Genomic DNA, 24,068 nt, shown 5'->3' with positions numbered 1-24,068 from the left:
CCTCAGGACCATAGTTTTCAGCAGATGTCAGCGAAATCTGCGGGCAGGTTTTTCTTTGTCACATCGATGGGAAGTGGGGGTGCTGAGTGGATGAGGGCCAGGGATAGATGCAAACCCAGGCCTGGGATGGCTCTGGGCCCCAAACCTCTGGCTCTGTCCTGCGTGACTTTCAAATGACATTCATGTGGGAGAAAATGCCATCCCTGAACCCAGAACCTACTTCCATTTTGCTATCACCACAATACTTTTTTTTTTTTTTAATTTTGCATGGTTTTAATATATGCCAGGTAAACGAAGGGAGGATTTTCCTTTGTTTTGTTCCACATTGCAACAAGAGTTGCTCGGGATTTCAGAAAGCGTGTCGGGGAGAGCCGCGCTGCTGGGGCTAATGGGCCTGACAGTCGGTCGGTGTCTCTAAGGACAGAGCGGCGGCGTGTCCGCCCAGCGTAGCTGTCCCTGAGCACGGAGTCACTGTGCTACGAACTCCTTTTCAAAAACATTCATCCTTTGTCCCACAATTAGGGCACTGTAACCATTTCTAAAGGTTATGTGAGTAGGAATGTTATACTGTCTAGGAATTTCATTTTAAGAGTAGTAAAGGGACTATTCTGAATTGTTATAAAAAGGATATGATCTGAGCACCATCAGAACTCCTGATTGCTCAGATTAGAAAATGTTATTTAACCAATTCATAGATTCCTTTCTATGTGCTAAGCACTGTTGTAAGCACTTCATAAATACTGGCTATTTGCTCCCCGCCAGATCTATGAAATAAGTATCATTATCCCCAAATTTAGAGATACTGGCCAAGGTCACCCTGCTGGTAAGTGGCAGAGCCCAGATTCAAACGCAGGCTGCCTGATCTGTCCTCGCTTTTAACTATCACATTTGATGACCCTCCACACTTTGGTGTCTAAAAGGGGCTCCCTTGGCCCTAGCCCACATACCTGGGGCCAGAGCCCTCCGTGACCCCATGCTTCAGTCACATTAAACATGCGTGCTGCTTCCTCCCTCCATGATGTTCTTTGTACACGCTGTTCCAAGCCTGAACTGTCCCACTGCCCACCCCCAGGCCGGCCCTCCCACCATCCCTGTGACTCTTCCCCAAGCTTCAACATCTTCCCAGGCCGCAGGACAGCCTGCCAGGCAGGAATGAGGACATGCCCCTGTCTGCAGCTGCAGTACTGATCATGGAAACTGGCACAGAGTAGGTGCTCAAACATGCTTGCAGAAGGCAGTGGGAGGGAGGAGCGAGGAGAAAGCAGCAAAAGTTTGGAAGTGGAAGCAGCTAATGAGGAGTCACCCAGACATGCCCTGTCTGTCTTACCTGTCTGCAGACAGAGCAGTGACCCTTACATGCCGACTGCAAACAGGTGCACCTGGCGTCACCATGACAACGGGGCCTGAGGAGGTGGGGGAGGGCTGGGAGACTCCCCTAGGGCTCTGGCGCTCCTGCTCACTGTCTGTGAGCCCCCAGCAGGCAGAAGCCACATGCACCTGGCATGCCAGGAGAATGAACCTCAGCTTCTCCTGAAAGAAAGCAGGGGCCAATCCCACTTGGGATGAGGCAGGCTGTCACTTACCAGACTGTGACAAGGAGAGCCACTGTTCACATGCCCTGGACCCATGCAAGTCAAAGAAAAAAGCACTCAGCCCTCCCAATCTGCCAGGTCAGCAATAAGAAACTGGAGAAAACGGATTTTGCAGCATCCACAGGGTATTAAATATTCATCCTGACTACCCATCAGTAAAATCCCAGCAGAATACACCCACTGACAAGTTGGCTTTCTACACCGGAGGCTCTCCTCTTGGAAGCTTGTTTATTGCTTTGTCAATTTGAATGTGCAATATTTAATAGCCAGACCGAGAGAAGGTCGTAAACACTTGGAAAATGAGTGCTGACATTTCCCTTATTGCTTCTGTATTTAGGAATATGTGATTGGAGGTGTTTTTTGGTGCTAAAGAAAATCAGAAGAAAGTAAAGCGATGCTTGGAAATTAAAAGAGAAAAGAATTGATTAAGAGCAAGGAATCGAATCTGTTGAACTGGCTTAAAGTTTTGCCTAAATCCCCCCTGGGGGTCACACTCTGTGATCAATGGGAGTCAGGCTAATCTAAATCAACAAAATGGGAGTGATGGCATTCCTCGAAGATCTCCTTGGGGACGCACAGATGGAGCAGGAAGTAGGTAAAAAGAATGGTCAATGATAGATCCACAATCAATCGTGCCATCCAGCCAGAGATTTTAATGCATCAAATACCTGTGATGTGGTCAGGCCAGCAGGTGGCCCTGGCAAGGACCGGTCTGGGGCACAGATCACACAGAGCCCTTTGGGAGCAGGTGACATGAACAGTGAAAGGCTGACACATGGACCAGCACGAGAGAGCCAACAGTCCCTGGGTTTCCCTGTGATTCTGTTGGAATAAGAATATTTTATAAAATATATTTTTTAAAGATTTTATTTATTTGTCAGAGAGAGGGAGAGCGAGAAAGCGAGCACAGGCAGGCAGAGGGAGAAGCAGGCTCCCTGCCAAGCAAGGAGCCCAATGTGGGACTCAATCCCAGGACGCTGGGATCATGACGCAAGCCGAAGGCAGCTGCTCAACCAACTGAACCCCCCAGGTGTCCCAGAATATTTTATAAAATATTCTTAAAAGTGGTTGGCGGCAGGTGTTGGGCGGGGGGACACTCGATGGAAAACACCAGAGCAGGGATAAGAGGACTATTTTGAGGGGCAAGGACTGGAGGGAGAGCAAAAAGAAGAGAAGCCCAGGCTGGTTCTGAGCTCTGGTATCCCCAAGTCTTAGGAGCCATCTTGTGGCAGAAGTTTGAAGAAACGGGCGTTAGAGGAGACGTCAGTTAAAATCCTTCACCATGGGGTGCCTGGGTGGCTCAGTGGGTTAAAGCCTCTGCCTTCCGCTCAGGTCATGATCCCAAGGTCCTGGGATCAAGCCCCGTGTCGGGCTCTCTGCTCCGCAGGGAGCCTGCTTCCTCCTCTCTCTCTGCCTGCCTTTCTGCCTACTTGTGATATCTGTCAAATAAATAAATAAAATCTTAAAAAAAAAAAATCCTTCACCATTGGCAGACTACAACCTCTACAGGCACCTCGTGGCCCCAACTTGAAAAAAACAAATTGAAGTATCTACTAACGGGTGTCAGGAAATCACGGATGGTAAACCAGAGAGAGGTGAAGTCAAATAAAAGTACCTGGTACTGAAGAGGATCCCTGAGAAGGAAAAAAAAAAAAAAAAAAAAACTGCCTAGAAAATATGCCATATAATCAAATTAAGAGCTTGGGTTGTGGAGCCAGACTGCCCGTCTGGATTTGCATCTTGCTTCTGCCTCTTATTATGGATCACTGGATAATTTATTTAATGTCTCTGTCCATTCCTCGTCTATAAAATGGGTGAAACCTGGTATTGTGAGAACCCAGGAAGCTACTGCATCTAAAGCATTCAGGCTGGTGACAAACACACACAAGAAACGCTCCATAAAGATTAGCTGCTGTGTCGTTGTCACTATTCTCACTGCTACAACCACCTGTGCTGTGAGACTCCCCGTCAGCCAGCTCCAAAGATAAACTTCTTTCTATTAATGAGGTTGTTAACTCAATGCATTAAGTATGATCTCTGACGATATGGCCTTAAAGAAAGTCAAAGTGCCCCTTTCATCATCCAACCCCACTGCTTTTTAACAAGGCACACATGGGACCAAATCCCAACCTCCCCTGCCCCCACCACTTACTTGACTTGGGCAAGTCAGAACCTCTGTGAGCCTCAGTGACTTCATTGATAAAGTGAGACAGCAAGAGCCTCCTCCCAGTGTAGCGGGTGAAGACGACACGAGATCACACACGCCAAGTGTCTGACACAGTCAGCCCTCTGGTATTTTCCACTTCTACTTCCCCTGCCTGCCCCACACTCCACCATGAAGGCTCAGAACCAACCCAAGTGTGTGGGGGGGAAAGGAAGAAACGACCATGGAGCTCTTTGGGAAAGGTGAAGTGCTAACTGCATAAATATTTAATAGGGGAGGATGGTAACATGAAGAGGGATGGACTCTCCCTCGTGCATTCAGCCACTCCCTGGGCGGTGGTGTGTGGCCCCAGCACCCACTGGGCTCTCTGCAGCCCCCAGAGGACCTGGCAGTGGAGGGAGCACATCACTGCTCACCTCGGAGAACAGGCCACGTGGCCCACAGCCCCTCCCCACAGGCTCCTGCGCCACTGTGCCCCTTCTCGCTCCACAGACTAGTTCGGCACAAGCCACAGAGACCTGAGACATGCCTCAGAGTAGACCCTCACCCCTAGCTCTCCAGCTACATTTTCCACCCAGGAGGAATGAGATGGTGTGATGGAAAATGGAGAGACCTCTGGAAGCTGAGAAGATCGAGGCCCACCAGCCCTGGCAAGCTCGGTTTTCCACTTGACAAGCTGGTTCACTGCCATCGTGCCTCCTAAGTTACTGGGAGCCTGTGTTTCTCCACAAAGAAACCACAACAGGGATACAAACATCTCCATCGTTTCAGTGTTGGATGAATTTTTCACATAGGTGCTAGTAAGGACAAAGCCTGGCTCCCAAGAGGAACTTAACACATTTCTACCCCTTATTCTCTTTAGAAACACCGTAAGTTCATCGAAATCCAAATAACTTGAATCTTTGCTGAGCTAATTCCTGAGCCATTCCTTACGTGCTCCAGCCTTAGATTCCAAACAGGGACAGAAGCAAGAAAGTATTAGGAACTGATTCAAAAAGGCAATGTCAGGCACCGAGCCTACCTTCTACAGCTGCAGAACCATGTGGCAGGCGCCGTGGCTCACAACAGCGAGCTTGAGGGCCCGAGGAGACCACAAAATGCACAATTACAACTAGAATGTCCTAGTCAGTGAGACAGGCAAGTGTGTCCCTCAGCATTCCCACAACAAGAAGTCATACAAAATGGGGTCTCTGCTTAACCCTCCATTAACCCAAAAATCTACTTAAGCAGCACAGCATCTTCTTTGAGCTTCTTGCTGCCCAGGCTTAGGCTGTAACTGCCCAAGGAACCCCTTCCCATCATTTATACAACTTGTTTGTTCCAAACTCTGGTGCAGAACAGGGTTTTCATGGGGTTAGAAGAGGCCAAGGGGGAGCTCAGACAATACCACTATCACCATATGACGGGGTGGAGCAGACAGGTTGGTGAGTGAGTAGAAAAGTCCTCTTTGCAAGGCGTTCAAACCATCTTTGCAAAATGGGCAGGTCACAGAGTCAGAAAGTCGTCTTTGTAAGTCATGTCTCATCCACACCACCCTTCACAACGAGGGTGCCTGCCCTTTCCTACTCAGGGGCCCAGCGTCCATGGCAGGGAAGCTGGGCCCATAGCCTGGGCTCCACCTTCCACCAGCTTCCAGCCAAGGAGGAGACGGGATACACACCAGGGACACCAGGAAAGCACAGATACCTACCCCCTCCCATGCATTAGGAAAAGGGTCTAACGAAGGAGCAAGCACTCCCCTCTCCCACCCTGGGAAAGGGCATGGGGGAAAAAACACAAGCATTCAAACCCTGGGTCCACCCTTTACCAGCTGCATGACCCTGGGCTAGTCATAGTCTTTCCTGGGCTTGTGAAAGGCTCATAAAACCAGCGACCCCAAGCACCTGCCACGAGGGAAATAACTCAGTAAGGGACTCTCCCGTTCCCTGTCGTGCTCAACATTCCTTAGCTGCCAACAAGGGACAATGGTCCCTCCTCCATGGTGCTGTCGCAAGAATTTAGGAGATGACATTAAGTAAAGAGAGTCTAAAAAGACAAGACAACTAAAAGCGGTTTGCAATCCCTGATTGGATCCTGGTCTGGAAGGAAGAAAAGAAGAAAAACTATGAAGGACATCATAGGAACAACAGGGGAAATGCTGGCAGCATTCCGCAGTGGTGTTGAATTCCTGGGGCCCAACAGCAGTGTCCTGGTTGGACAGGAGAGGGTCCCTGTTCTTAGGAGGCACACACTGGATGGAGGACCTAGAGGCAGGAGATCCGACCCCTGCCAGTGACCCTCAAATGGTTCAGAAACAACAACCCAAACCAAACACAGGGAGAAAATGAAGAGGGTAAGAGGTCAGCCATGGACAAGCCAGACCAGCAAACGGTCCTCTCACAGCCACCTACAGATCTGAAATTTCTGCAGCTACAAAGCAGGACCACTGAGGGCTCAATGTGCATCCCTTCTCCGTCCCCACGTGTGGCACCCATGGCAAGCCCCCACCCCCCATGCTGCTGACCTGGCTGCAGCACCCTGATCTCCAGGAGGTTGGAGGTCCGCTCGGCCAGCCGCGTCCAGGTGTTGTTGTAATTCCTCCGCCACAGCTCGGCCACACACTGGTACTTGCCCGCCTCCGTGTCGCTGGCCCGGCTGATGCTTAGGCGCACGTTGTTGCTCGACTCGGCCTTCTCAATGGCTGTTCGGGTTCGGAAGCTGGAGGACCTGTCCCCCCACTGGACTCCTCCATCCCGGGTGAAGGTCACCAGGTCATGGAACTCGAGGGTGCCTACCGGCTGGAACCGCCACGTCACTGACACGGGGACCCGGGCCGGGTAGTGGGGTTTGATGATGCACTGCAGGTCGAAGGAGTCACTGTAGGTCACGCCCGGCGTGCGGGAGATAGCTGTGACAGCGAAGCCCATTTCTGCAGAGAGAGTAGAGACTCCAGCTGTGGGAGGGAGGGGGGACACCTGGCTTTCTCAGGGCAGCGTGCCACAGTGATGGGACTGCTGGCAAAGCAAACGGAGCACTGCCAAGGCTCTGGGTCTCTCCTGATGCCTGGACCACGGCTACTTTGGCTCTCACCTGGAAGCACAAGCCCAGAAGGTCACAAGACCCTGCGGACAGAGGCCAGAGGTAATTCTCCTTGAGCAGCACTGAGCAAGTCCCTCCGAGTGAAACCTTCATTTCCATCTGCCTCCCATCAGTCCCCTCGTAGGAACTGAGGTTTGTAGGCAGAGCTCATCCTAGAAATCTTGGGATCCCAGGCTGAAACAGGAGAAAAGGGGTGCCTGGGTGGCTCAGTCAGTTAAGCGTCTGCCTGCATCGGGCTCCCCGCTCAGTAGGAAGTCTGCTGCTCCCTCTCCTTCTGCCTGCAGCTCCCCCTGCTTGTGCTATCTCTCTCTAAAAAATAAAATCTTAAAAAAAAAAAAAAAAAAAAAACCAGGAGAAATAAGCCCCCAAGCCAACTTCATTCATTGCCTGCAAGGTGGACACAGCCTCCAGCCCCGAAGCCTCGCCTGTCTGCTCTGCAGCACATCGGGGCTGGAGAACGTGAAGTCAAGTAGCAGGACATGTCCCAAGCTCCTGGGCCAGGCAGTGGAGGTTCACTCACCCGCCCTTCTTTCACTTTCCTTGCGAAATTCAAAGGAGATAGGCAGTGAGGGAGCCACAGTACATGGCCAGACCTCGAGCAGGGGGGACTTGGGGTGAGGTGGGCTTCTCTGCTGTCACAGTAGGCTGTGAGGCTCCCAATACTCCTCACGGACGGCCAGCTGACTAGTCCCTGACCCCAGCTCCTCAATGGGGGCTATCTGACTTCCCTCACCTTGAAACACCACATAACATTAATACACTGGTTGTGATCATAAAACCAGGGCCAGCCAGCATTTACGGAGCACCATGCGCCAGGCATGCTGCCAATGGCTGTGCTTCCGCCACACTTCACTGAATCCTCAAAATGACCTCGTAGGACAAGAAGGCACACCATCCATTTCTTATGGGTAAGGAAGGGGCATAGAGAAGTAAAATGGATTGCCCACGGTCAAGCTGCTGGCCAGGGGCAGGTAGGCGGTGTTATCCATGGGAAGGGGTTAAAGGCACAAACCCCTGGGCCAGATGCCTGATGGTGACACTTTCTAGCTATGTGACAGCAGCAAGTTACTTCACTTCTCTCCACCTCTATTTCCCCACCCGTAAAATGGGTCCTTGTGAGGATGAAATGAGTTAATATTTTGCAACGTACTTGGCATGGAATAGTACCTGGCCCACGCTCTATTCTGTCATATATGTCATTGGCTGAAGAAACAAAATGCACATAAAGGAAAGTACTTCAGATTCCATGGGTAAAAGACCAGGCACAGAATGAGTTTTTTAGATTTGTGTGGGGCGGTTAAGACAGCAAATAGGTCGGCATAATCTCCTGAAAACTCTGGATTTTCAGTTTGGATTTCATAAGCTATCTTTATGTATCCTTTAAAAAAAAAGTTAAGACCCAGAGACCCAGCCTTAAGCCTGAAGGGGTTGTGGTGGTCACTTGGGTCTCTGCATGCAGTATATGTTGCCCTGAGGGTGGGGGAACATAGGACCTCAGGGAGAGGCCATGCACCAGGGACTCCTGGCCTCAACACCCTAAGGGGAGAAAGCTTCTCCAGGCAAGGGACTCTGTCCAGGCTTGACAGAGCACACGCCAGGATCACGGAGCACGGCGCAGCCAGCTTACTCTAACTGAATGGTCATGATGGGCCAGGGCAGCTGGAGGGTGTTCCCACCTGTCATCTTCCCGGGGCGCCTGCTGAGAGCCAGCCGTACCTAACTGCGCCAATATGAAAACTCATGTAGGTCACGATCTAGACTGACAGGCAACGTGACCCCACAGTGCCCTCCACTTTCCCTGCCCTAACCCCCTTGGGCCGCCCTAACTATGGCTCTGGCCAGAGGCGCCTCAGAGGTAGAGAACAGGGAAGTAGAACCAAGCCCTGGGATCCCAGGTCAGAGCCCCTGGTGACCCTGACTGTGAGAACCACAGACATAAGGTGAGAAGGAAAATTCTCAGGGAATTAGTGGATTCTGTGAGGTGACCTCTGGAGAAGTGCTCCGGACAAATGTTAACCACTCCTTGGATGTCCCTAACCTCATGATGTGGGGAAAAATGACCATGACTGGAAAGTCAGACGTTTCCTCACAGGTGGCATCCCCAAAGGTCCACACTGGTGCTGACTGAGCCGGGGGGCAAACTCAACCAGTGGATGAAGTTTCCACAGACGGAAATCTGAGCAATATGATGACTGCAAGAAGTAGGCCAGTCTTGGGGATTAAGCTTTTAGGAAAAAAAGTGTATTTGTAATCTTGGGTGGATAGTATATTTGTAATCTTCCATTGAGGGAAAAACCAGCCGGGGCTACCATCGTTATGGGTGTGTGTCTAAAGGCGCCACCAGCTCTACCTATGAGGACAGTGGACAATGTAGTCCCAGGGAGTGGGACACAAAGCCACTGAGGACAGCTGATGTCACAGCTGTCCTCATACACAGGACGACCTAACAAGACAACAAGTAGCCGACTGGCCTTTTACAATTTAATATGCTCCTCATATTAAGCAGATAAACATTGATAGAAGCCTCTTTCACGGCCCCATAAGAAGCAAATCTAATTCTCTGGTTTTAGCAAATCTCAAGGTATCTTTTAATTTCATGCTAATGAGGAAGTGGCTTTCCTAAGAAGGTGCCTTACAGAGGGAGAGATGAAAGCACAGGCTTTTGAAAGAAAAGTGGAGAGACTTTTGGCTGTCCTGGTCTGGATGATGGGTCGGTCCTTTAAAAGCTGTGACCCTGGGCATATGAGGTAACCCTTCTCACTCAGTTTCCTTGTAAAATCGGGTTTAGCCCTTGGCTAGGTGAAAATTCAAAGGGACAATTGAGCTTAAGTGCTTAGACTCAGCCAGGAACATAGTAAATGCTAAATAAAGGGCGAAAAGAGGTATTTTCTACCCTTGAATGTGCTGCTCTGGCCTTTTGAGAAGGGCTGAGCCCCTGGGCTGCAGGGCAGGAGAGCCTGGGGGCAGGCGAGAGAGGCTCTGCTCTGGGGGGTGGCCGGTTTTGGCAGTGGCCACGTTCCTCCACCTGGGGCCACCACTCCTGCTGGGTGGCCTCAATCCCCTGGCCAGAGTTCTGCCAACTTCACTCCTTCCACGCGGACCCAGGAAGGTTGAATGCCCCCAGCTGCCACCAGTCCCCAAGGCCCTACAACCCTACCCACACTTTGGTAACAGGCCCTTCAATTAAACCCTTCAGAAGGTGCCACCGTTTCCTGCCAGAACTCTGATGGAAGTCAGGATGAGGTTCTTGACAGGGGAGCAGTCTCCCCACTGCCCCACCGAAAGACCGCCAGATGCTGCCTTACCGAGAGCCGTGATGGAGACGGGGGTGCTGGCCCGGCGTTCCCCGACGATCTGCCACTCGCCGTCCACAGCCCGCACCCACTCGGTCACGTGGCACTCGTACTGGCCCTCGTCCTCCTTCTTGCTGTTGAAGATGCCCAGGCTGAACGAGCTGGGCTGCACCTGCTCCATCTGGACGCCCCCGAAGCTGCTGCGCTCCCAGTAGGACGCGCCCGGCTGCACGGTGCCGTCCCGGTCTAGCCACATGATGTTGCTGCGGCGGTTCTGCCGGTCCACCAGCTGCCAGATGACGGAGAAGCGGCCCTGCGGCCGGCCCGCTGTGCGGACGCTGCAGGAGAAGTGCAGGTTCTCCCCCTCCAGGATGACACTGGCGTTGCTGGCCACCTCCACAGAGATGCTGCTCTCTGGAAAGAGGGAGAGAGGGCCACGCTGTGGCTTTCAGGCCGCTCCCGCCCCCTCCCCATAGAGGGGAAAGGAGGACAGGGGCAGAAGTCATGCTATGCAGGTGCCGGTCACCTGGAGGGTCAAAGCCTCCAGACACTTGCTGCCACTGTGAGCCCTGGCTGCTTCTGGGCACTACCCCGCAGATTTTAAGATCCATAAACTCAGAGGCCCTTAGCTGGGTGCCAGGGTAATGTGTGGGATAAAGAGGGTCTGAGACCAGAGACCGAATTAGGTCCTAAGAAACACAAAGCAATGACCTTACTCTTGGGGCATAAAGGCATTTATCAGGGAATCTGCTCAGCTGGGGTTCAAGGATTTTTCCACTTGGGAGTTTGAGTACGCGGAGTGACTCTGGAATTCTACTTCACCTCCATCTTCCTGCCATTTGGTGATACGGCAGGCAAATAAATGCTGGACATCTGTAACACGTCACTAGAGCCCTTCAAGGCAATATTAGCAAGCAGCACAAAAACGATGGGACATACTTGGAAGATAAACATGAGCTTGCTTGGGTGTGGGTTAAAATGGTACAGGCGTCTCATTTCACAGAGGGGTGGAGAGTACGCTCTCATCCTTCTCATTAACGCAGAGGAACAGGCCAAGGCCACCAGCTCTCCATCCTGCCACCTACGTTCAGCCCTGGTTCCATGGCTGCAACCTCAAAACCTCCTGCCAATCAAAGTTCAGGCAAAGGATCCACTTCCCTTCACTCCTTCACTACTCACTTAGTTTGCTGACATCACTCAGTCAAATTATTTCAACTCTACGTGCTTTGTCTCTAAGATAGGGACAGTGACATTTCTACTATGCATTTTTTTAAAGATTAAAAAGGAAGTAAGACTACTCATTTAAGTCACCCAACACACTGGAGGATTCCAAAAGGTGGTCACAGTGATCATGATTAACTATTCCTAATAACTTCTGTTTTTATAAACATCCTGGATGTTCAAACCTGTCTTCATTATGCATACATTCTTTTATCTACACTGAGTTTTAAAAACCCACAAATATTATAGAATACAAACACCATAACAAATTCGGCTTCAGTTTTCCAGGTACCACCCACATGAAACACAATGATTTAAAATCAATCAATGAAATCAAATTCCAGATCAAGTGGCACACCCAATCACAGAGGAGGGACCCACAGACACCCATCACCATGTAGTGAATCGATCTCTTCCCGTATTTCTCCCACAGACAGAAACAGACAAAGATGAGCACTGAGCCCCAGCAGCTAGTTCGTGCTATGGCGAGGGTGCCTGCTCTCCATTCTGGACTGGCTTGTTCCATGTGAAAAATCGATCTGGGTGGGGTGGGAAAGAGGACTTTTCCCAGGAGCCATATGAAGATGATTTACGGAGATGGGGAGGCTCCCGGTTAGCCATCATCCACGGCACTAAGAAGCCCTAAAAACATGGATTTGGAGGCAAGCAGATGGGAACTCTAGGCCTGGGTTCACTGCTTCCTAACTCTGTAATCTGGGGGCTCTTCTTCAACCTCCCCACGCTTCCATTTCTCTTGTGCAAAATGGAGGCGCTAAGAGTTCCTAATTCTCGGGGTCACACACTGACAGCACGGTCATCCTCATTAATGATAATTCCTCTTTAAGTTAAAGACCCATCCCTAGCAAGATCGTTCCACGTGGGGAATTGAAAGGACAACTCCGCATGAAGCGATAAAAGTCCCTTCGCTTGCCTCCAGCAGAATGACATGCAGGGCGTCCCTGCCATTCCCTTTGGCCACCCCAGCAGACTCTTCCAGAAGTCCTGGCTGGGTTCCGGTGGGGAATGCCTGGAAGAACCGCACGGTGAGATGGGGCCCTCAGAGAAGAAAAACCAGGCTGGCAGGCCGGGTCCAAGGCAGATAAGAACCCAGGGGCTACACTGCCTGTTAAGACTAGTTCTGAGCACTCCTGGGCCTGAGAAAAAGGCAGCCGACAGTGTAGAACTCTCTGGATTAAGCGAGAACTAGTACAGACTAATGAGAATCCGACGGCACGGGCGCCGGTGAAATGTCCCATCAGGAGGTAGGTGAGACAGCACAGGCTAAGCACGGAGCAGTGGGTCTGGAGCTGGAAGCAAATGTTCCTGACGCCACGCACACTCAGCCGCTCATGGGACTGGCCCTGCCACATCTCTGCACGGTGCTCTGGCTTCTTCCTTCCTAGGATGGATAGGATTGTGGCCTCTGCAGAGATTTCAGGGATGGGAGCACAGGAAGAAGTGATCTATGCGGAAGCACTTGGGCTCTCGGAAGGAAAAGCGCCATTAAAATCCAAGGTATTATCACCATTCCCGATGTGATCGCTGTACTTTGGTAGACTTACCCAAGTGGCCTTGGGGCAGGATCTGGTGGTGCTGAGGGACTTTAACTACCCAGTTATCTGCTGGAAAAGCAATATAGCAGGGCCACAGATCATCAAACAAGTTCTTGGAAGGGGTCGGGGGAAATCTCTTAGTACAAAAGACACAGGAAGTAAAACAGCGTGGCTGCCCTTCCCTGGATCCTTACAGCACAACGAGGAATTAGTTGCAGATTTAAAGGTAGAGAGTCCGTGGTTAAGGCAAGCACAAACCGACAGAAAACAGTCAGGAGAGTGGGCGTTCGATTCAAACATTTCGACTCTACAAATACTCAGCAAGCACGTTCCCTACGCAAAGCACCATGCTAGGCATTGCAAGGAAAAAAATAAGAGTCTAAGAAACAAAATAATTTTGAGATTATTAGATGTGTGAGAGAGATTTTAAAAAATAAATAAGGACGAAAGAAAGGAATCCCATGGGTGAGAAAAGAGAAAAGTGGCAAGACCCCTCTGTCTACTTTATCCTTCTTGCTTGTGGAGAACTATATTAAAAATGGAAAAGGGAAAATCAAAGCATAGAGGGAACCATTAACAAGGATAAGGGAAAGAACAGTTGGAGCAGTTGAGAAAAATGTTAGAGGTTAGTTTAAAAACTTCACTGTCTTGTTTAAAAATCAGGGCATGGTAAGCTTTAACTCTTTTTAGTAAAAACAGAACTATGAGAGAACTGAGATGTTAATAACGTCCCGATCCTAGGGGATGAGTAAACATGGTAGGAGCAAACGCGGGTAGTGTCCCCAGTTCCCAGCCGCAACAGCTCCCCGCCCAGATGAGGCCAGCTTCCCTGGAAACAGGAGCCTGGCCAGAGCCTTGGAAACCAGCTAAGCTTTCACAGGAGGGCTATGCTCCAGGAAGACTGGAGAGGTCCCATCCACTGACTTTTGAAAACACAACTTCAGTAGGGAAGAGAACCTTAGGGAAATGCCAATTCTTATACGCAAAAACCCAGACAGCAAATCCTTTTAAATAAGGGGCTTTATGACTGAAAATCCTCCCATTAAAGACCAACCCTTGGAAGTGATATTTCAAGGTAGGCATCTGCCCACTTCTTCTGGGCACTTGATTCCCATGTGGGAGCAAAGAGTCATTCCCAGATTCCTGATTTTCCTCCCAGCTGAGCTGGCCCAGCCAGCATTTATAGAGGGCTGCTAACGCTCAGCTCTGGGATGCCCCTTCCAGCCTGCAAACACACCCCAGTGCTCTGAGTCACTGGGGGGGAGCGGGGGGTGTGTGCTAAGTGTGGGCAGGCAAGCTGGAGAAGGGAGAGAGAAAGATTAGCAGGTTTCTCTGCCAGCGCTGACTGAACCCTTGGGTTCCACGAACCCCCACCGCCAAATACCTCATCTGTCCCCCAACTTTTCAATGATGCCAGCTACAGACCAGACGGGGGTGGAGAGGGGGGAGGAGAGGTGGCAGCACATCTCTCTACTTACTGATGGGGAGGACTATGATGGGGATGTTCTTGGGCCGCTTGCTCTCCTTGTCAATGAACTCCCCGGTGACCGTCTTCTCTCTCTCTGTCACACGACAGTTGTATTTCCCACTGTCTTCCTGGCGGAGGTGGTAGATCTTGAGCACAAAGACACCGTCGCTCTCCTTGGCCACTTTGAGCTGGCCCCTGGCTTCCCGATGGGCGAATTCACTGTTGAGGACTGGCACAGCATTAGGCCCCATGCTGGCGATGAGCGAGCTGTTGAAGGCCCAGGACACAGCGAAGTAACGGTCAGGAACGTTCTGTGCCTCTAGGATGCATCTGAACTCCGCCGGCTCACCCACCGTGTACAGCCGCTTCTCAGTCTCCAGCCGAACGGTGAACTCTTTGTCTAAGGAAACCAACAACAAAACGGATACATTCTGGGTGAACACAAGGACCCCCAGCTACCCCAACGGTATCCGCAAATTCCCACTACCAGGGCCTTCTGGGGGCATGCTAACCATAGGGAAGGCACGTCCTTGCTAGTCTTGGGAGAAAAATCCAACCCACGCCCAGGGCTGATCTGAGGACCCGAGAAACTCCTGAATATCTCAGAGAGAACTCAAAGGTAGCTAGACCCAGACAGTCTAAGGGGCTCATCATCCCAGTTGAGACGGAGGGGACTCTGTAGATTATGATGTCCAGGATTAGACCCCAGAGGTCAATAAGGAATATCATTCCTGACATCACTTACCCAGGTCTAGCTCTCACCTATACCCCCCGAAACTCCCATTTAAGCAACAGGCCTACAAACATTTTCTGCCGGTGTGGCAGGACCCACACCATGGAAATGTGAGAGACGAAGTTACACGGGAGCCTAGGCACTAAGCCCAGTGCTAAGAAATATTCGAAAATGTACCGATAACTGAGATATGTTCTTAGTCCCCTGTGCACGCTGGAAATAAGACACAGGTAATTACTACAATCCCGCACACAAAATTCCACAAAGTGAAAATGAATGTCTCTCCACCAGTCACCACCTGTCAGATCAAATCTCGAGAAGGAGGGAGAGGGAAGATACCAAGTTCTGCTGAAAGTGAATGACCTCTGAGATGATCAGTGAGGCCAAGCACCCTCCAGAGAGCTGGCTGTCTGATCGGGAAGGAGCAGATGCTCAGAGAGGGAAAGGCTCATGGCCGCAAATAGTGTCCCATAGACAGTGAGACACTCACCGCCCCTCATGGGCACCCATGGCAGAAGTGGGGGCTGAGACGAAGGATGAAGGTTTGCAGAAAACAGAACCACGAGGCCTTGGGTAGGAGAGCTGGAGCTAAGTCCCTCCTTCTTTCAGGTCTAGCTCTGTCCCCCTGAAGATGGGAAATCACAATCCAGGTATGTTTGAATTACTCATAGACCTGTTAGCTCTGACCTCGACTACCTTCCGTATGCTGGCATTTCCAAGCTTCTACCACTAACTTTGTGACCTTTGCCCCATTTTTGTCCCCCTGTCCTATGCACCCTTCGAGCAGATAAAAAATTCTATTTTCCCTGAGAAATCACAGGCATCACAAGTATGCATCTTTGACATCCTTTTTTCCAGTCCAAACTCGGGTTTTCCTCTCCCTGTTCCTGAGGCTCTCAACCACCTCCCCGCCCCTCCCACATGGGCTGGTGTCTTGCTCCAAATATCCATATTCTTCAGCAAATTAACTCCTCCCCTTCAGGATCCCAAATTCCTGACAAAGCAAACCCCAATCAACGACTCCCAGGGGCTCACCTCCCAGGGGACAGCTGCTGCCTCAGCTTCCTCTTCCTCAAAGACCAGTCCTAAGAGGTGGGAACTGAAGTGAGTTTCTCTCTGTCACCCCCTGCCCAAAAGGGACGAACCAAAAGGGAACTGTGCCTGTGTTATCGGCCAGACAGTGGCTCTGTGGTAAACCCAATTACAGTAACTTGACATCAATGATTTAAAAAAAAAGAAAAAAAAGGCACGCCTTCCAGATAAATCGCACGGAAGACATGCAAACAGATGCCTGAGACCTCAGAACTTTCCATTTCCATTTCCTCAGAGTTAGGCTGGCTATACCTGTGGCTTTCTACTTGTGGCAACCAGAGACTCTTCTACTCTTGCGGGACAACCCCATGGTTTAGTGAAGCTTGATGTTCCCAGGTCGAAGACACAAGACTTACAGTATACCACCGCCTTCCTGTGCAGCTGGCCCTTGGGGATGATGCCCAGTCAATTATTGATTTCTGCTTTTTCCAATGCCCCTCACTCTTCAACTTCCTGAAGTTTGGCTTCTGGCCCCTCTCCCAAACTTCACTGTCTTAGCAAATGTCCTCAGTGATTCCCCTGCCCACCCTGACCCCGACCCATTGCACCAAAGGCTTCTCTCAAGCAGGTTTCAGACCCACTCTCCTCCCTTGGGTTCCATGACGCCTTCCTTCCTGATTCTCCTCTTGCTTGACTGACCCCTTGGTTTCTTTCTCTTTCTCACCGAGACCTGCTCCTCTGACCTCTCACTGCTGCTGTTCTCCTGGGCCTTTGCAATTACCACCACACGGCTCCTCCCAGGCCCTCATCCCTCCCAGGCTCAGCACGGACAGTGCTTTTACGTACTGAGCATCTCTGTAAGCTTCTGCGTGAAGGATGGAGTCCTGGACTGAAACTGACAAAAACAGAAGAAAAGACAACCAGGGCTGCCACCGACTGGGAAGCAGAGGCTTTGAAGCAGGACTTTGTTCTTAATACCTTTTCTTCCCCTTCCCTCCCCATCCCAATTCAAGGAATCACCCAGAGCCCTGGCCTCAGGGTGCCCAGTATATGGATTCCTGCTCCATGTGGTGCTCCCCATTCTTCTGTCTCTAGCACCTGCTGCCTGCTTTCCAGACTGCCGCCCACCCACCCTGGTCTCAGAGCTCTCTCCTACCTGGTCCCTCCACGGCAGGACCGACCTGTTTAATCAACCTCCAGCTGGCCTCTGGGGTTCTCTCCTTCTGGAACCCAGAACTCATTGTGTCACTCCTTGCTTTAAAATCTCTATTTCCCCCTACAAGTGTCTGAAGCAGTGGTTTTCAAACAGTCCTCGGGAGCGAGCAGAGGAAAGGGCAGTTTCTTTATGTAAAATCTTCTGCTGCCCAACATAGAAAACATTTGGTTAAGGGCAGTGAGGGAACACTGTGGCCCTCAGCGTGCCTTCCTCCACCACCTCCTGGCAGGCACCTCTAAGGGGGCTCCCAAGACCCCAAGAAGGACAGCTTGCAAACACTGGGGCTATCGAGTCAAGGCCAAGCTCCGCACTCCAGCATGTGGGGCCTCAGGCCTCCTCTCGTCACTCATTTCTGGGCCTCAACCTCTACCCATGCCGGACTCCTGTCTGCTGGCCAAACATGGGACACATTTTTGTGCCCTTAAGCTTGCCCCTCTGGTGTCTCCTCAAGCTTCAGACTCAGCTCCACTTGCCCTCCTTGCTGGTTTTCCTGGATTCGCCTTCACTCTCCCATCCAGGGAAAACTTCAGGTCACCAGGGCACTGCCTAGTTACTGTGTCCCAGAGCACCATCCACATAGCATCACAGACCTCAGGACACCCCACTGAGCCACTGGCCTTCACAGCTGCCCCTTCCCTGAGGGGAGGCCCCAAGAGCTGTTCATCTTCAAATCCCCAGCAGCTCTCGCCGGACCCTCACTGCCACAGAGACTCACTGAATGTTTACCGAAAGGAACTAAGGGAAGGGCCAGATGGGGCTGCAACCGTGGAACCTGAAAAGCTTGGGGGCACCGAGTAAAGTCATCAACGTTTTTTTTGCATCTAGTTTTCTCTTGGCTGGCTTAGTCTGAATACATTTGCTGGGCAAATTCAAAAAGTCCTAATCCCAAATTGGTAAGATTAAAATAAAGAAGATTAACTGATGCCACCTAATTTGAAAGCATTAAGATTCAAAATTTGGTCCAGACTTCTGAAGCTGATCTTAAAGCCAACCAGAAAGGGAAAGGATAAATACGAAATGAAGTGCCTTCCCCAGATGTCTTAGTACTGGAAGATCCAAAAGCTGCTAACGGCTCTGGGCCCGACAGAGCAGATAAAGCACTCTCTTTCCCAGAGCCGATCCTTCTCATGAAAGCCCATCGGCGGTCCAGAGAATCCCTTCTGCCCTATTACCTGTAGAGCTGTGCCGGACAACATAGACAGCAGAAGAATCACCTGGGATGTGTACTGGAATTCCAGCTTCCCAGCCCCCCTAGCCCCGCCCCAGCAACCTGATTCAGGAATCTGTACCATTGGGTAGATTGGAAGCACTGCTCTACAGGGACACAAGAAAAAGTGGCAGAAGGCCAAGACCCCTGACTGTGTGTAGCAAACAGGACAGCGAGGTCAAGGTCAGGTCCTGAAGATGAGACCCCAAATGTACCATAGCTCATCTCCCATAAACCACACCTCCAACCGCAGCTCCTCCTGGAGGTGAGGAACAACACAGGAACGTCCTCAGGCTGCTTACTGCACCTCGATGATGGCTCGATGACCAAAGTCAGGGCACTGAAGGTCTCGTGGAGGGTCTGCTGCTGCCCAGCCAAGGCAGCCCTCGATAGACATTAGCTCTGATCTGGAGCATGGCTGGACTCGGGGGCACGGGGCAGTCGGAGAGTGTGGGGAGTCAGAGAGGATCTCTGCTCATGGTGTCAGCATCTTCTCACCCCAGCTATAAACATGTCAACTCAGCCTCCTCAGGGAGTCCCCTTACCAGGTCTTTCACCAGTGAAAGCCCTTATGGGAGAATCTGACACTCGCCAGGCGGACTTTGATGCCATGCCCTGGGACTTCTGCCGGGGCCCCACCATAAAGCCATTGCCCTCGGCATCTGCCCCACCACTGCAGAAGTACTAGGTGATAAAGCATTCTGGAAATTATAAAACACCACCAAGGACATAGTATTAATATAGGAAATCATAATTTAAGCCAAAATTTCCCTAGATCATAATTTCAGACCTCTGATGGAAGGCTCAGAATCTCAAATGTCTTCTACAAATAAAATAGGACTGGTCACCGAAACAGGTAATATCATCAAAGCGGGGGGGCAGCCCCTGGGAACCCAGTTCATTAGATACAAAACAGTTTATGTGAAATCTTCCAATTTTTAAAAATGAACCTGTAGTTCAAGAAAAATATCAAATACCCCGTGGGTCCAAGAAACCCTGTCTGTAAGCCAGATTTGGGCTGGCTGGCTCCTCTCCAAAAGTCACTAGAAGGTCAGATTTTAGGCAGGCCCCTCTATGTTCCTAGTACTTTCAAAGGTCCCCAGAGAAGGAGTCTGCACCTTCTCCCAGCATCAAACAACCCTCCCCACCAGCAAGAACAAGAGAGACACTGACCTGTGGGCTGGACGTTGACCACAGTACCCTCGGACCGCTTTCGGGTCATGGCGTACCACGAGCCATCCGGGTCCTGGATCCACTCGGCAGCCTCACAGTAGAACTCGCCCTGGTCGGAGGGCTGCAGGTGGAAGACGGTGAGGCGGAACGTGGAGCTCCCCAGCTTGTCCAGCCGCACCTCCCCCAGGCTCTGCCTCTGGGCGTACTCGCTGCTGGAGTGCAGCACGAAATCTCGGCTCAGGGCAATGACCTCTGCGGGCTTCTCGCCCCCTCGCTGCCGGAGCCAGGCCACTGACAGGTGGCTGTGCTGGAACGTCTCCGTGGTCACCTCACACGTCAGCTCCAAGGGGTCCTGCTCCACTTTGTGCAGAGTCTGGGGCACGGCCGTGGTCTGCAGGGTGTCAGGAATCACTGCAACACAGAAATGTCCCGGGCGCACGGTCCCAAAGCTGCAGAACCTCACCCTTGCCGGGGGACCAGCCACTGACCCCACACGGCCTTCAGCAGTCACTGGGAGGCCTCGGTCAACCCCGGACGGCACAGAAACAGAAGGAGTTTCCTGCATGGATTTGGACTGCAATTTTTTGGCACTTAACGCTTACCTGTTTGGTATTTTAATAACACTTGGCTAACACAGGCGGGATGTACTTCGTTTCTCATAGTAAATGAACTCCCTAAAAATACCGTGTCAACAAGAATTCTCTTTTAGGCCAAATGAGATTTTGTTGTTCCTTCTGGTACTGCTTCAAGATACTTTCGCTTGGCTTCTGACTGATCCTCAAAAGGAAATAGTTCCTAGAAGTTGCATTTTCACATGTCTGTGCACCTCGCTGACTTCCTCCCCTCTCACTGCCTCACCCCCACGTTCCCCCCAACTCACTTCAGCAATGCAAAGCTCTAGCAAGGCTACGTTGTAAAAAAAAAAAAGAAAAAAGAAAAAAAGTCTTTGGCAGAGGAAAGCAACAACCACCTTGATGATCAGGTAGGTGGAATTTTCCTATAATTCATGTGTCAGAGGGGTCCGTGCTGGAAGGAAGCCTCAGAACATGGCCCCATGGCCCCTTGGTCAGAACTGCACTCTGGGGACACCTGGGTGGCTCAGTGGGTTAAGCCTCTGCCTTCAGCTCATGTCATGATCTCAGGGTCCTAGGATCAAGCCCCACATCGAGCTACCTACCTCTCTGCTTACTTGTGATCTCGCTCTCTGTCAAATAAATAAATAATAAATAAATAAATAAATAAATAAATAAATAAAACCTGTACTCTGGAGACTCAACACCCCCCTTCTTGGCCTGGGGCCACCCCAGTCACAACCAGTGTGTGTTTTCTTACTGAGCTCATCTCAGGCCTGGGTCTCACAGGCCTCTCGATAGGATGCAGACCGACAGAAAGGAAAAGCAAGTTTGGTGTGGGGTGGGGAGGGGAGAACTCAGTGTGGACAGCACTGGGGTGTAATGTTCACCCATGTGGAAGGTCAGCAATAACAAAGCTATTCTGTTTTTCTGCTCAAGACATAATTTCCAAGCAGAACTGTGATAATAAAAACTGGAGATTAAGACTTGGGCGGAAAAAGAAAAAAAAGTCTTTGGCCTTGATATGGTTGACCCTTCCAAATCAGCAAGCCTGGTGGCCTACAGCCGTCCACACTGAAATCTGTCCTCTCCCACCAGCAACCTCCAAAATTCAGGGGGTACTAGGGCCAAGGGAGACAGCTGGTGCACAATCCCTTGCTTGTGCAGCCAGAGGACCTAGGGAGTGGCTCCGGGTGTGAATAAGGACCTGCAGGTGCACTCGCCTCCTGATTCAGCAACGCCCTGCAGGTCTCAGAGCCCCTCTGTCACCCCGCAGTTTCGCTTCTCTGCTAGCTGATGTCCTATACTCCACCTCCACCACTTCATCAGGCAGATCATCAACCACAAATGTCCTTGCCTTCGATTTTCCTATCTCCCTTCACCAGCTACAGGGTCAGTTAACCTTCTCTGAATTCTTAACACCTGCACTCCATCTTTTGTTTTAGCCCCAGCCTTCTATTTATAAGGGATTTACAAGGGAACCCATAACCTTTGTTCACTCATGCTACTGGTTAACCACTAAGACATCTGGGGAGCTTTGGGTTTTTGTTGTTGTTGTTGTTTAGCCAAGTGAAGTTGCACTACGAAAGCAGGGACTCAGTAATCTAGACTCAGTATTTATTTCCTCCCCTCCCCCACACCCCATATGGTGAATCCTAATCCTTCCTTCCCCCACCCCCAGTGGTGTTTGGAGGTGAGGACTCTGGGAGGTGATGGGGTCATGGAGGGGGAGCCCTTGGAAAGGGACCTCAGTGAGCTCTCTCATTCCCTTTCTGCCACGGGAGAACACGAGAAATCAAAGGTTGGCAACCCAGAAGAGGGCCCTCACCAGAACCAACCGCGCCTGCCACCTTGACCTTGTACTTCCAGCCTCCAGAGCTGTGAGAAATCAACGCTTGTCGTGTCAGCCACCCGGGCTGTGGCATTTGGGTATAGCACCCTGAGCAGACTCACTGGGGCGGGATGCCAGCCACGGGAAACATCATCTCCTTACCCACGAGGTTCATCTTGGCACTGTAACTCCCGAAGTACTGGTTGTCCGTGCTGGGTGTGTGGCACTCATACTCCCCGGCGTCCCGGGCCTGCAGGTCGGTGATGTGCAACAAGGCTGAGTTCCCCTGGACCCTCTCCACGTAGATCTTCCCCCCGCGGACTCGCTGGGTGTAGATGGCGTAAGGGAAGGAGGAGTCCACGGTGCTGACGATTTGGACCTCCCGTTCCGGGGCAGATGGCAGGTAAATGGACCACTGGAAATTCTGTTCCGAAGGCCCCTGGTAGCCGCTCACGTTGCACCAGATGGTGATGTGGGAGCCCTCCGTGCGGTACAGAGGTCCTTCCTGGACGGCGACATGTCGCTGTGCCAGCACAACACCTGTGGGGGACACACGGACAGGCTCGCTTACTTCCCAGACCAAAACGCAGAGTAGGCCGCGATCTTCAAAAGCGTTTCTGATTTGTATGACATGATCATATAAATAGCTTCCTGGCCCTCTCTGAGGTGCTCTGTGATTTATAAATATTAATTAAAACACTGCGCTAAAGCTCTGTCCCGAATTTGCATATATGGAGATCTGACCAAGCAAAGCCGCAGTTGGTTACTGATTCAACGGCTGAACCCTTGGGAATTTCATTTAGTCCCTCTGTTTGTCATTTGTGTAGCGGTTTTATATCTACTTATTAATGCCGTTTATAAAGTTTTTAATGAAATAAGCAGGAAACGTTGACTCCTCGACACCCATTCCCATGAAAACAAATAAAAAAAAACCGTCCTGCAGGCTGGGCCTGTAGGCTGAAGGGAGTCCTGCGGACCTTGCTTTGGTGCTGCGCCCTTTGTTTTTATTTTTTTTTTAATTTATTTTTTTAAGATTTTTATTTATTTATTTGACAGAGAGAGATCACAAGCAGGCAGAGAGGCAGGCAGAGAGAGAGGAAGGGAAACAGGCTCCCGGCCAAGCAGAGAGCCCGATGCGGGGCTCGATCCCAGGACCCTGGGATTATGACCTGAGCCGAAGGCAGAGGCTTAAACTACTGAGCCACCCAGGTGCCCCTGCGCCCTTTATTTTTAGATGTAGCTCTTCCCAGCACAGGAGGTGGAGGAGCCGCTCCTCACCTCCTGGAGCTCCTGCGGGCGACTGCGGCTTGAAGCTGAATGCACATGAATGTGGAAGGACAGCCCGGATGCCAGCACACTGGCCATGGGGGGAGGGGCGCTGCCAGTCTGGCTGGCTATGCTGCTCTGAGGTCGCCCCTGCCTGCCTTCTCCTCGTTCTTCTCAACTACGCTCTCCCCATAGACTCGGGAGCATGGAAAATGGTGAGTTTCATTTCTCATTCCATGCTAGCCTGAGGCTGCTACTGCCTGAGCCCTAGGGCAGGGAGGAGAAGGCACCCCACCCCCATCTCCTCACCACTGCTCTCCCCCCATCCCCAGGCCGAACGAAAGGCCTTGCTTCCCTGCAGCAGCTGGGTACAGCAGTGAAGCACAGGGGGCAGGTGAGTTCCAGCCCCTGTTCTGCCAGTAACTAGGACTGGCTGTGTCATCTTGGACAGGTTGCTTTTCCTTTCTGGACCTTGATCTCTTCATCTATAAAACGATTTCTAAGAAGGCTTGGGAGTGGACCAGCACATACATTAGGGCTGGCTTTGTCCCTTACTGGCTGTGACCCTGGCTTAATTACTTAAAACCTCGGGGCCTCAGTTTTCTCATCTGTAAGACCAGGACAATAACATGGGCCTCACGGAGTTATCAGACTCAGTAAGATAACACC

At 51.2% G+C, this 24,068-nt stretch overlaps 1 protein-coding gene across 3 annotated transcripts in view; it reads right to left on the bottom strand.

Annotated features, from left to right (window-relative positions):
* The window catches only part of IGSF3 (immunoglobulin superfamily member 3), a 91,566-nt gene that overhangs the window by 16,200 nt on the left and 51,298 nt on the right, over positions 1–24,068 (bottom strand). For 2 of the 3 annotated variants that reach the window (XM_032881339.1, XM_032881340.1), the window contains exons 3-8: positions 22,296–22,673; positions 19,731–20,141; positions 14,380–14,769; positions 12,911–12,970; positions 10,140–10,541; positions 6,260–6,664 (exon numbers count right to left, since the gene is read on the bottom strand). In XM_032881339.1, coding sequence (XP_032737230.1) covers positions 6,260–6,664; positions 10,140–10,541; positions 12,911–12,970; positions 14,380–14,769; positions 19,731–20,141; positions 22,296–22,673 — 2,046 coding nt within the window. The remainder of the gene's footprint in view (positions 1–6,259; positions 6,665–10,139; positions 10,542–12,910; positions 12,971–14,379; positions 14,770–19,730; positions 20,142–22,295; positions 22,674–24,068) is intronic. The other variant, XM_032881341.1, reaches the window with a different exon arrangement.

Source organism: Lontra canadensis, unplaced genomic scaffold, assembly GCF_010015895.1.
Source record: "Lontra canadensis isolate GAN:19392208 unplaced genomic scaffold, GSC_riverotter_1.0 scaffold75, whole genome shotgun sequence".
Taxonomy (NCBI): domain Eukaryota; kingdom Metazoa; phylum Chordata; class Mammalia; order Carnivora; family Mustelidae; genus Lontra; species Lontra canadensis.
The sequence above is the reverse complement of the archived record's forward strand: the minus strand, read 5'-3'. Positions and strand labels throughout refer to the sequence as shown.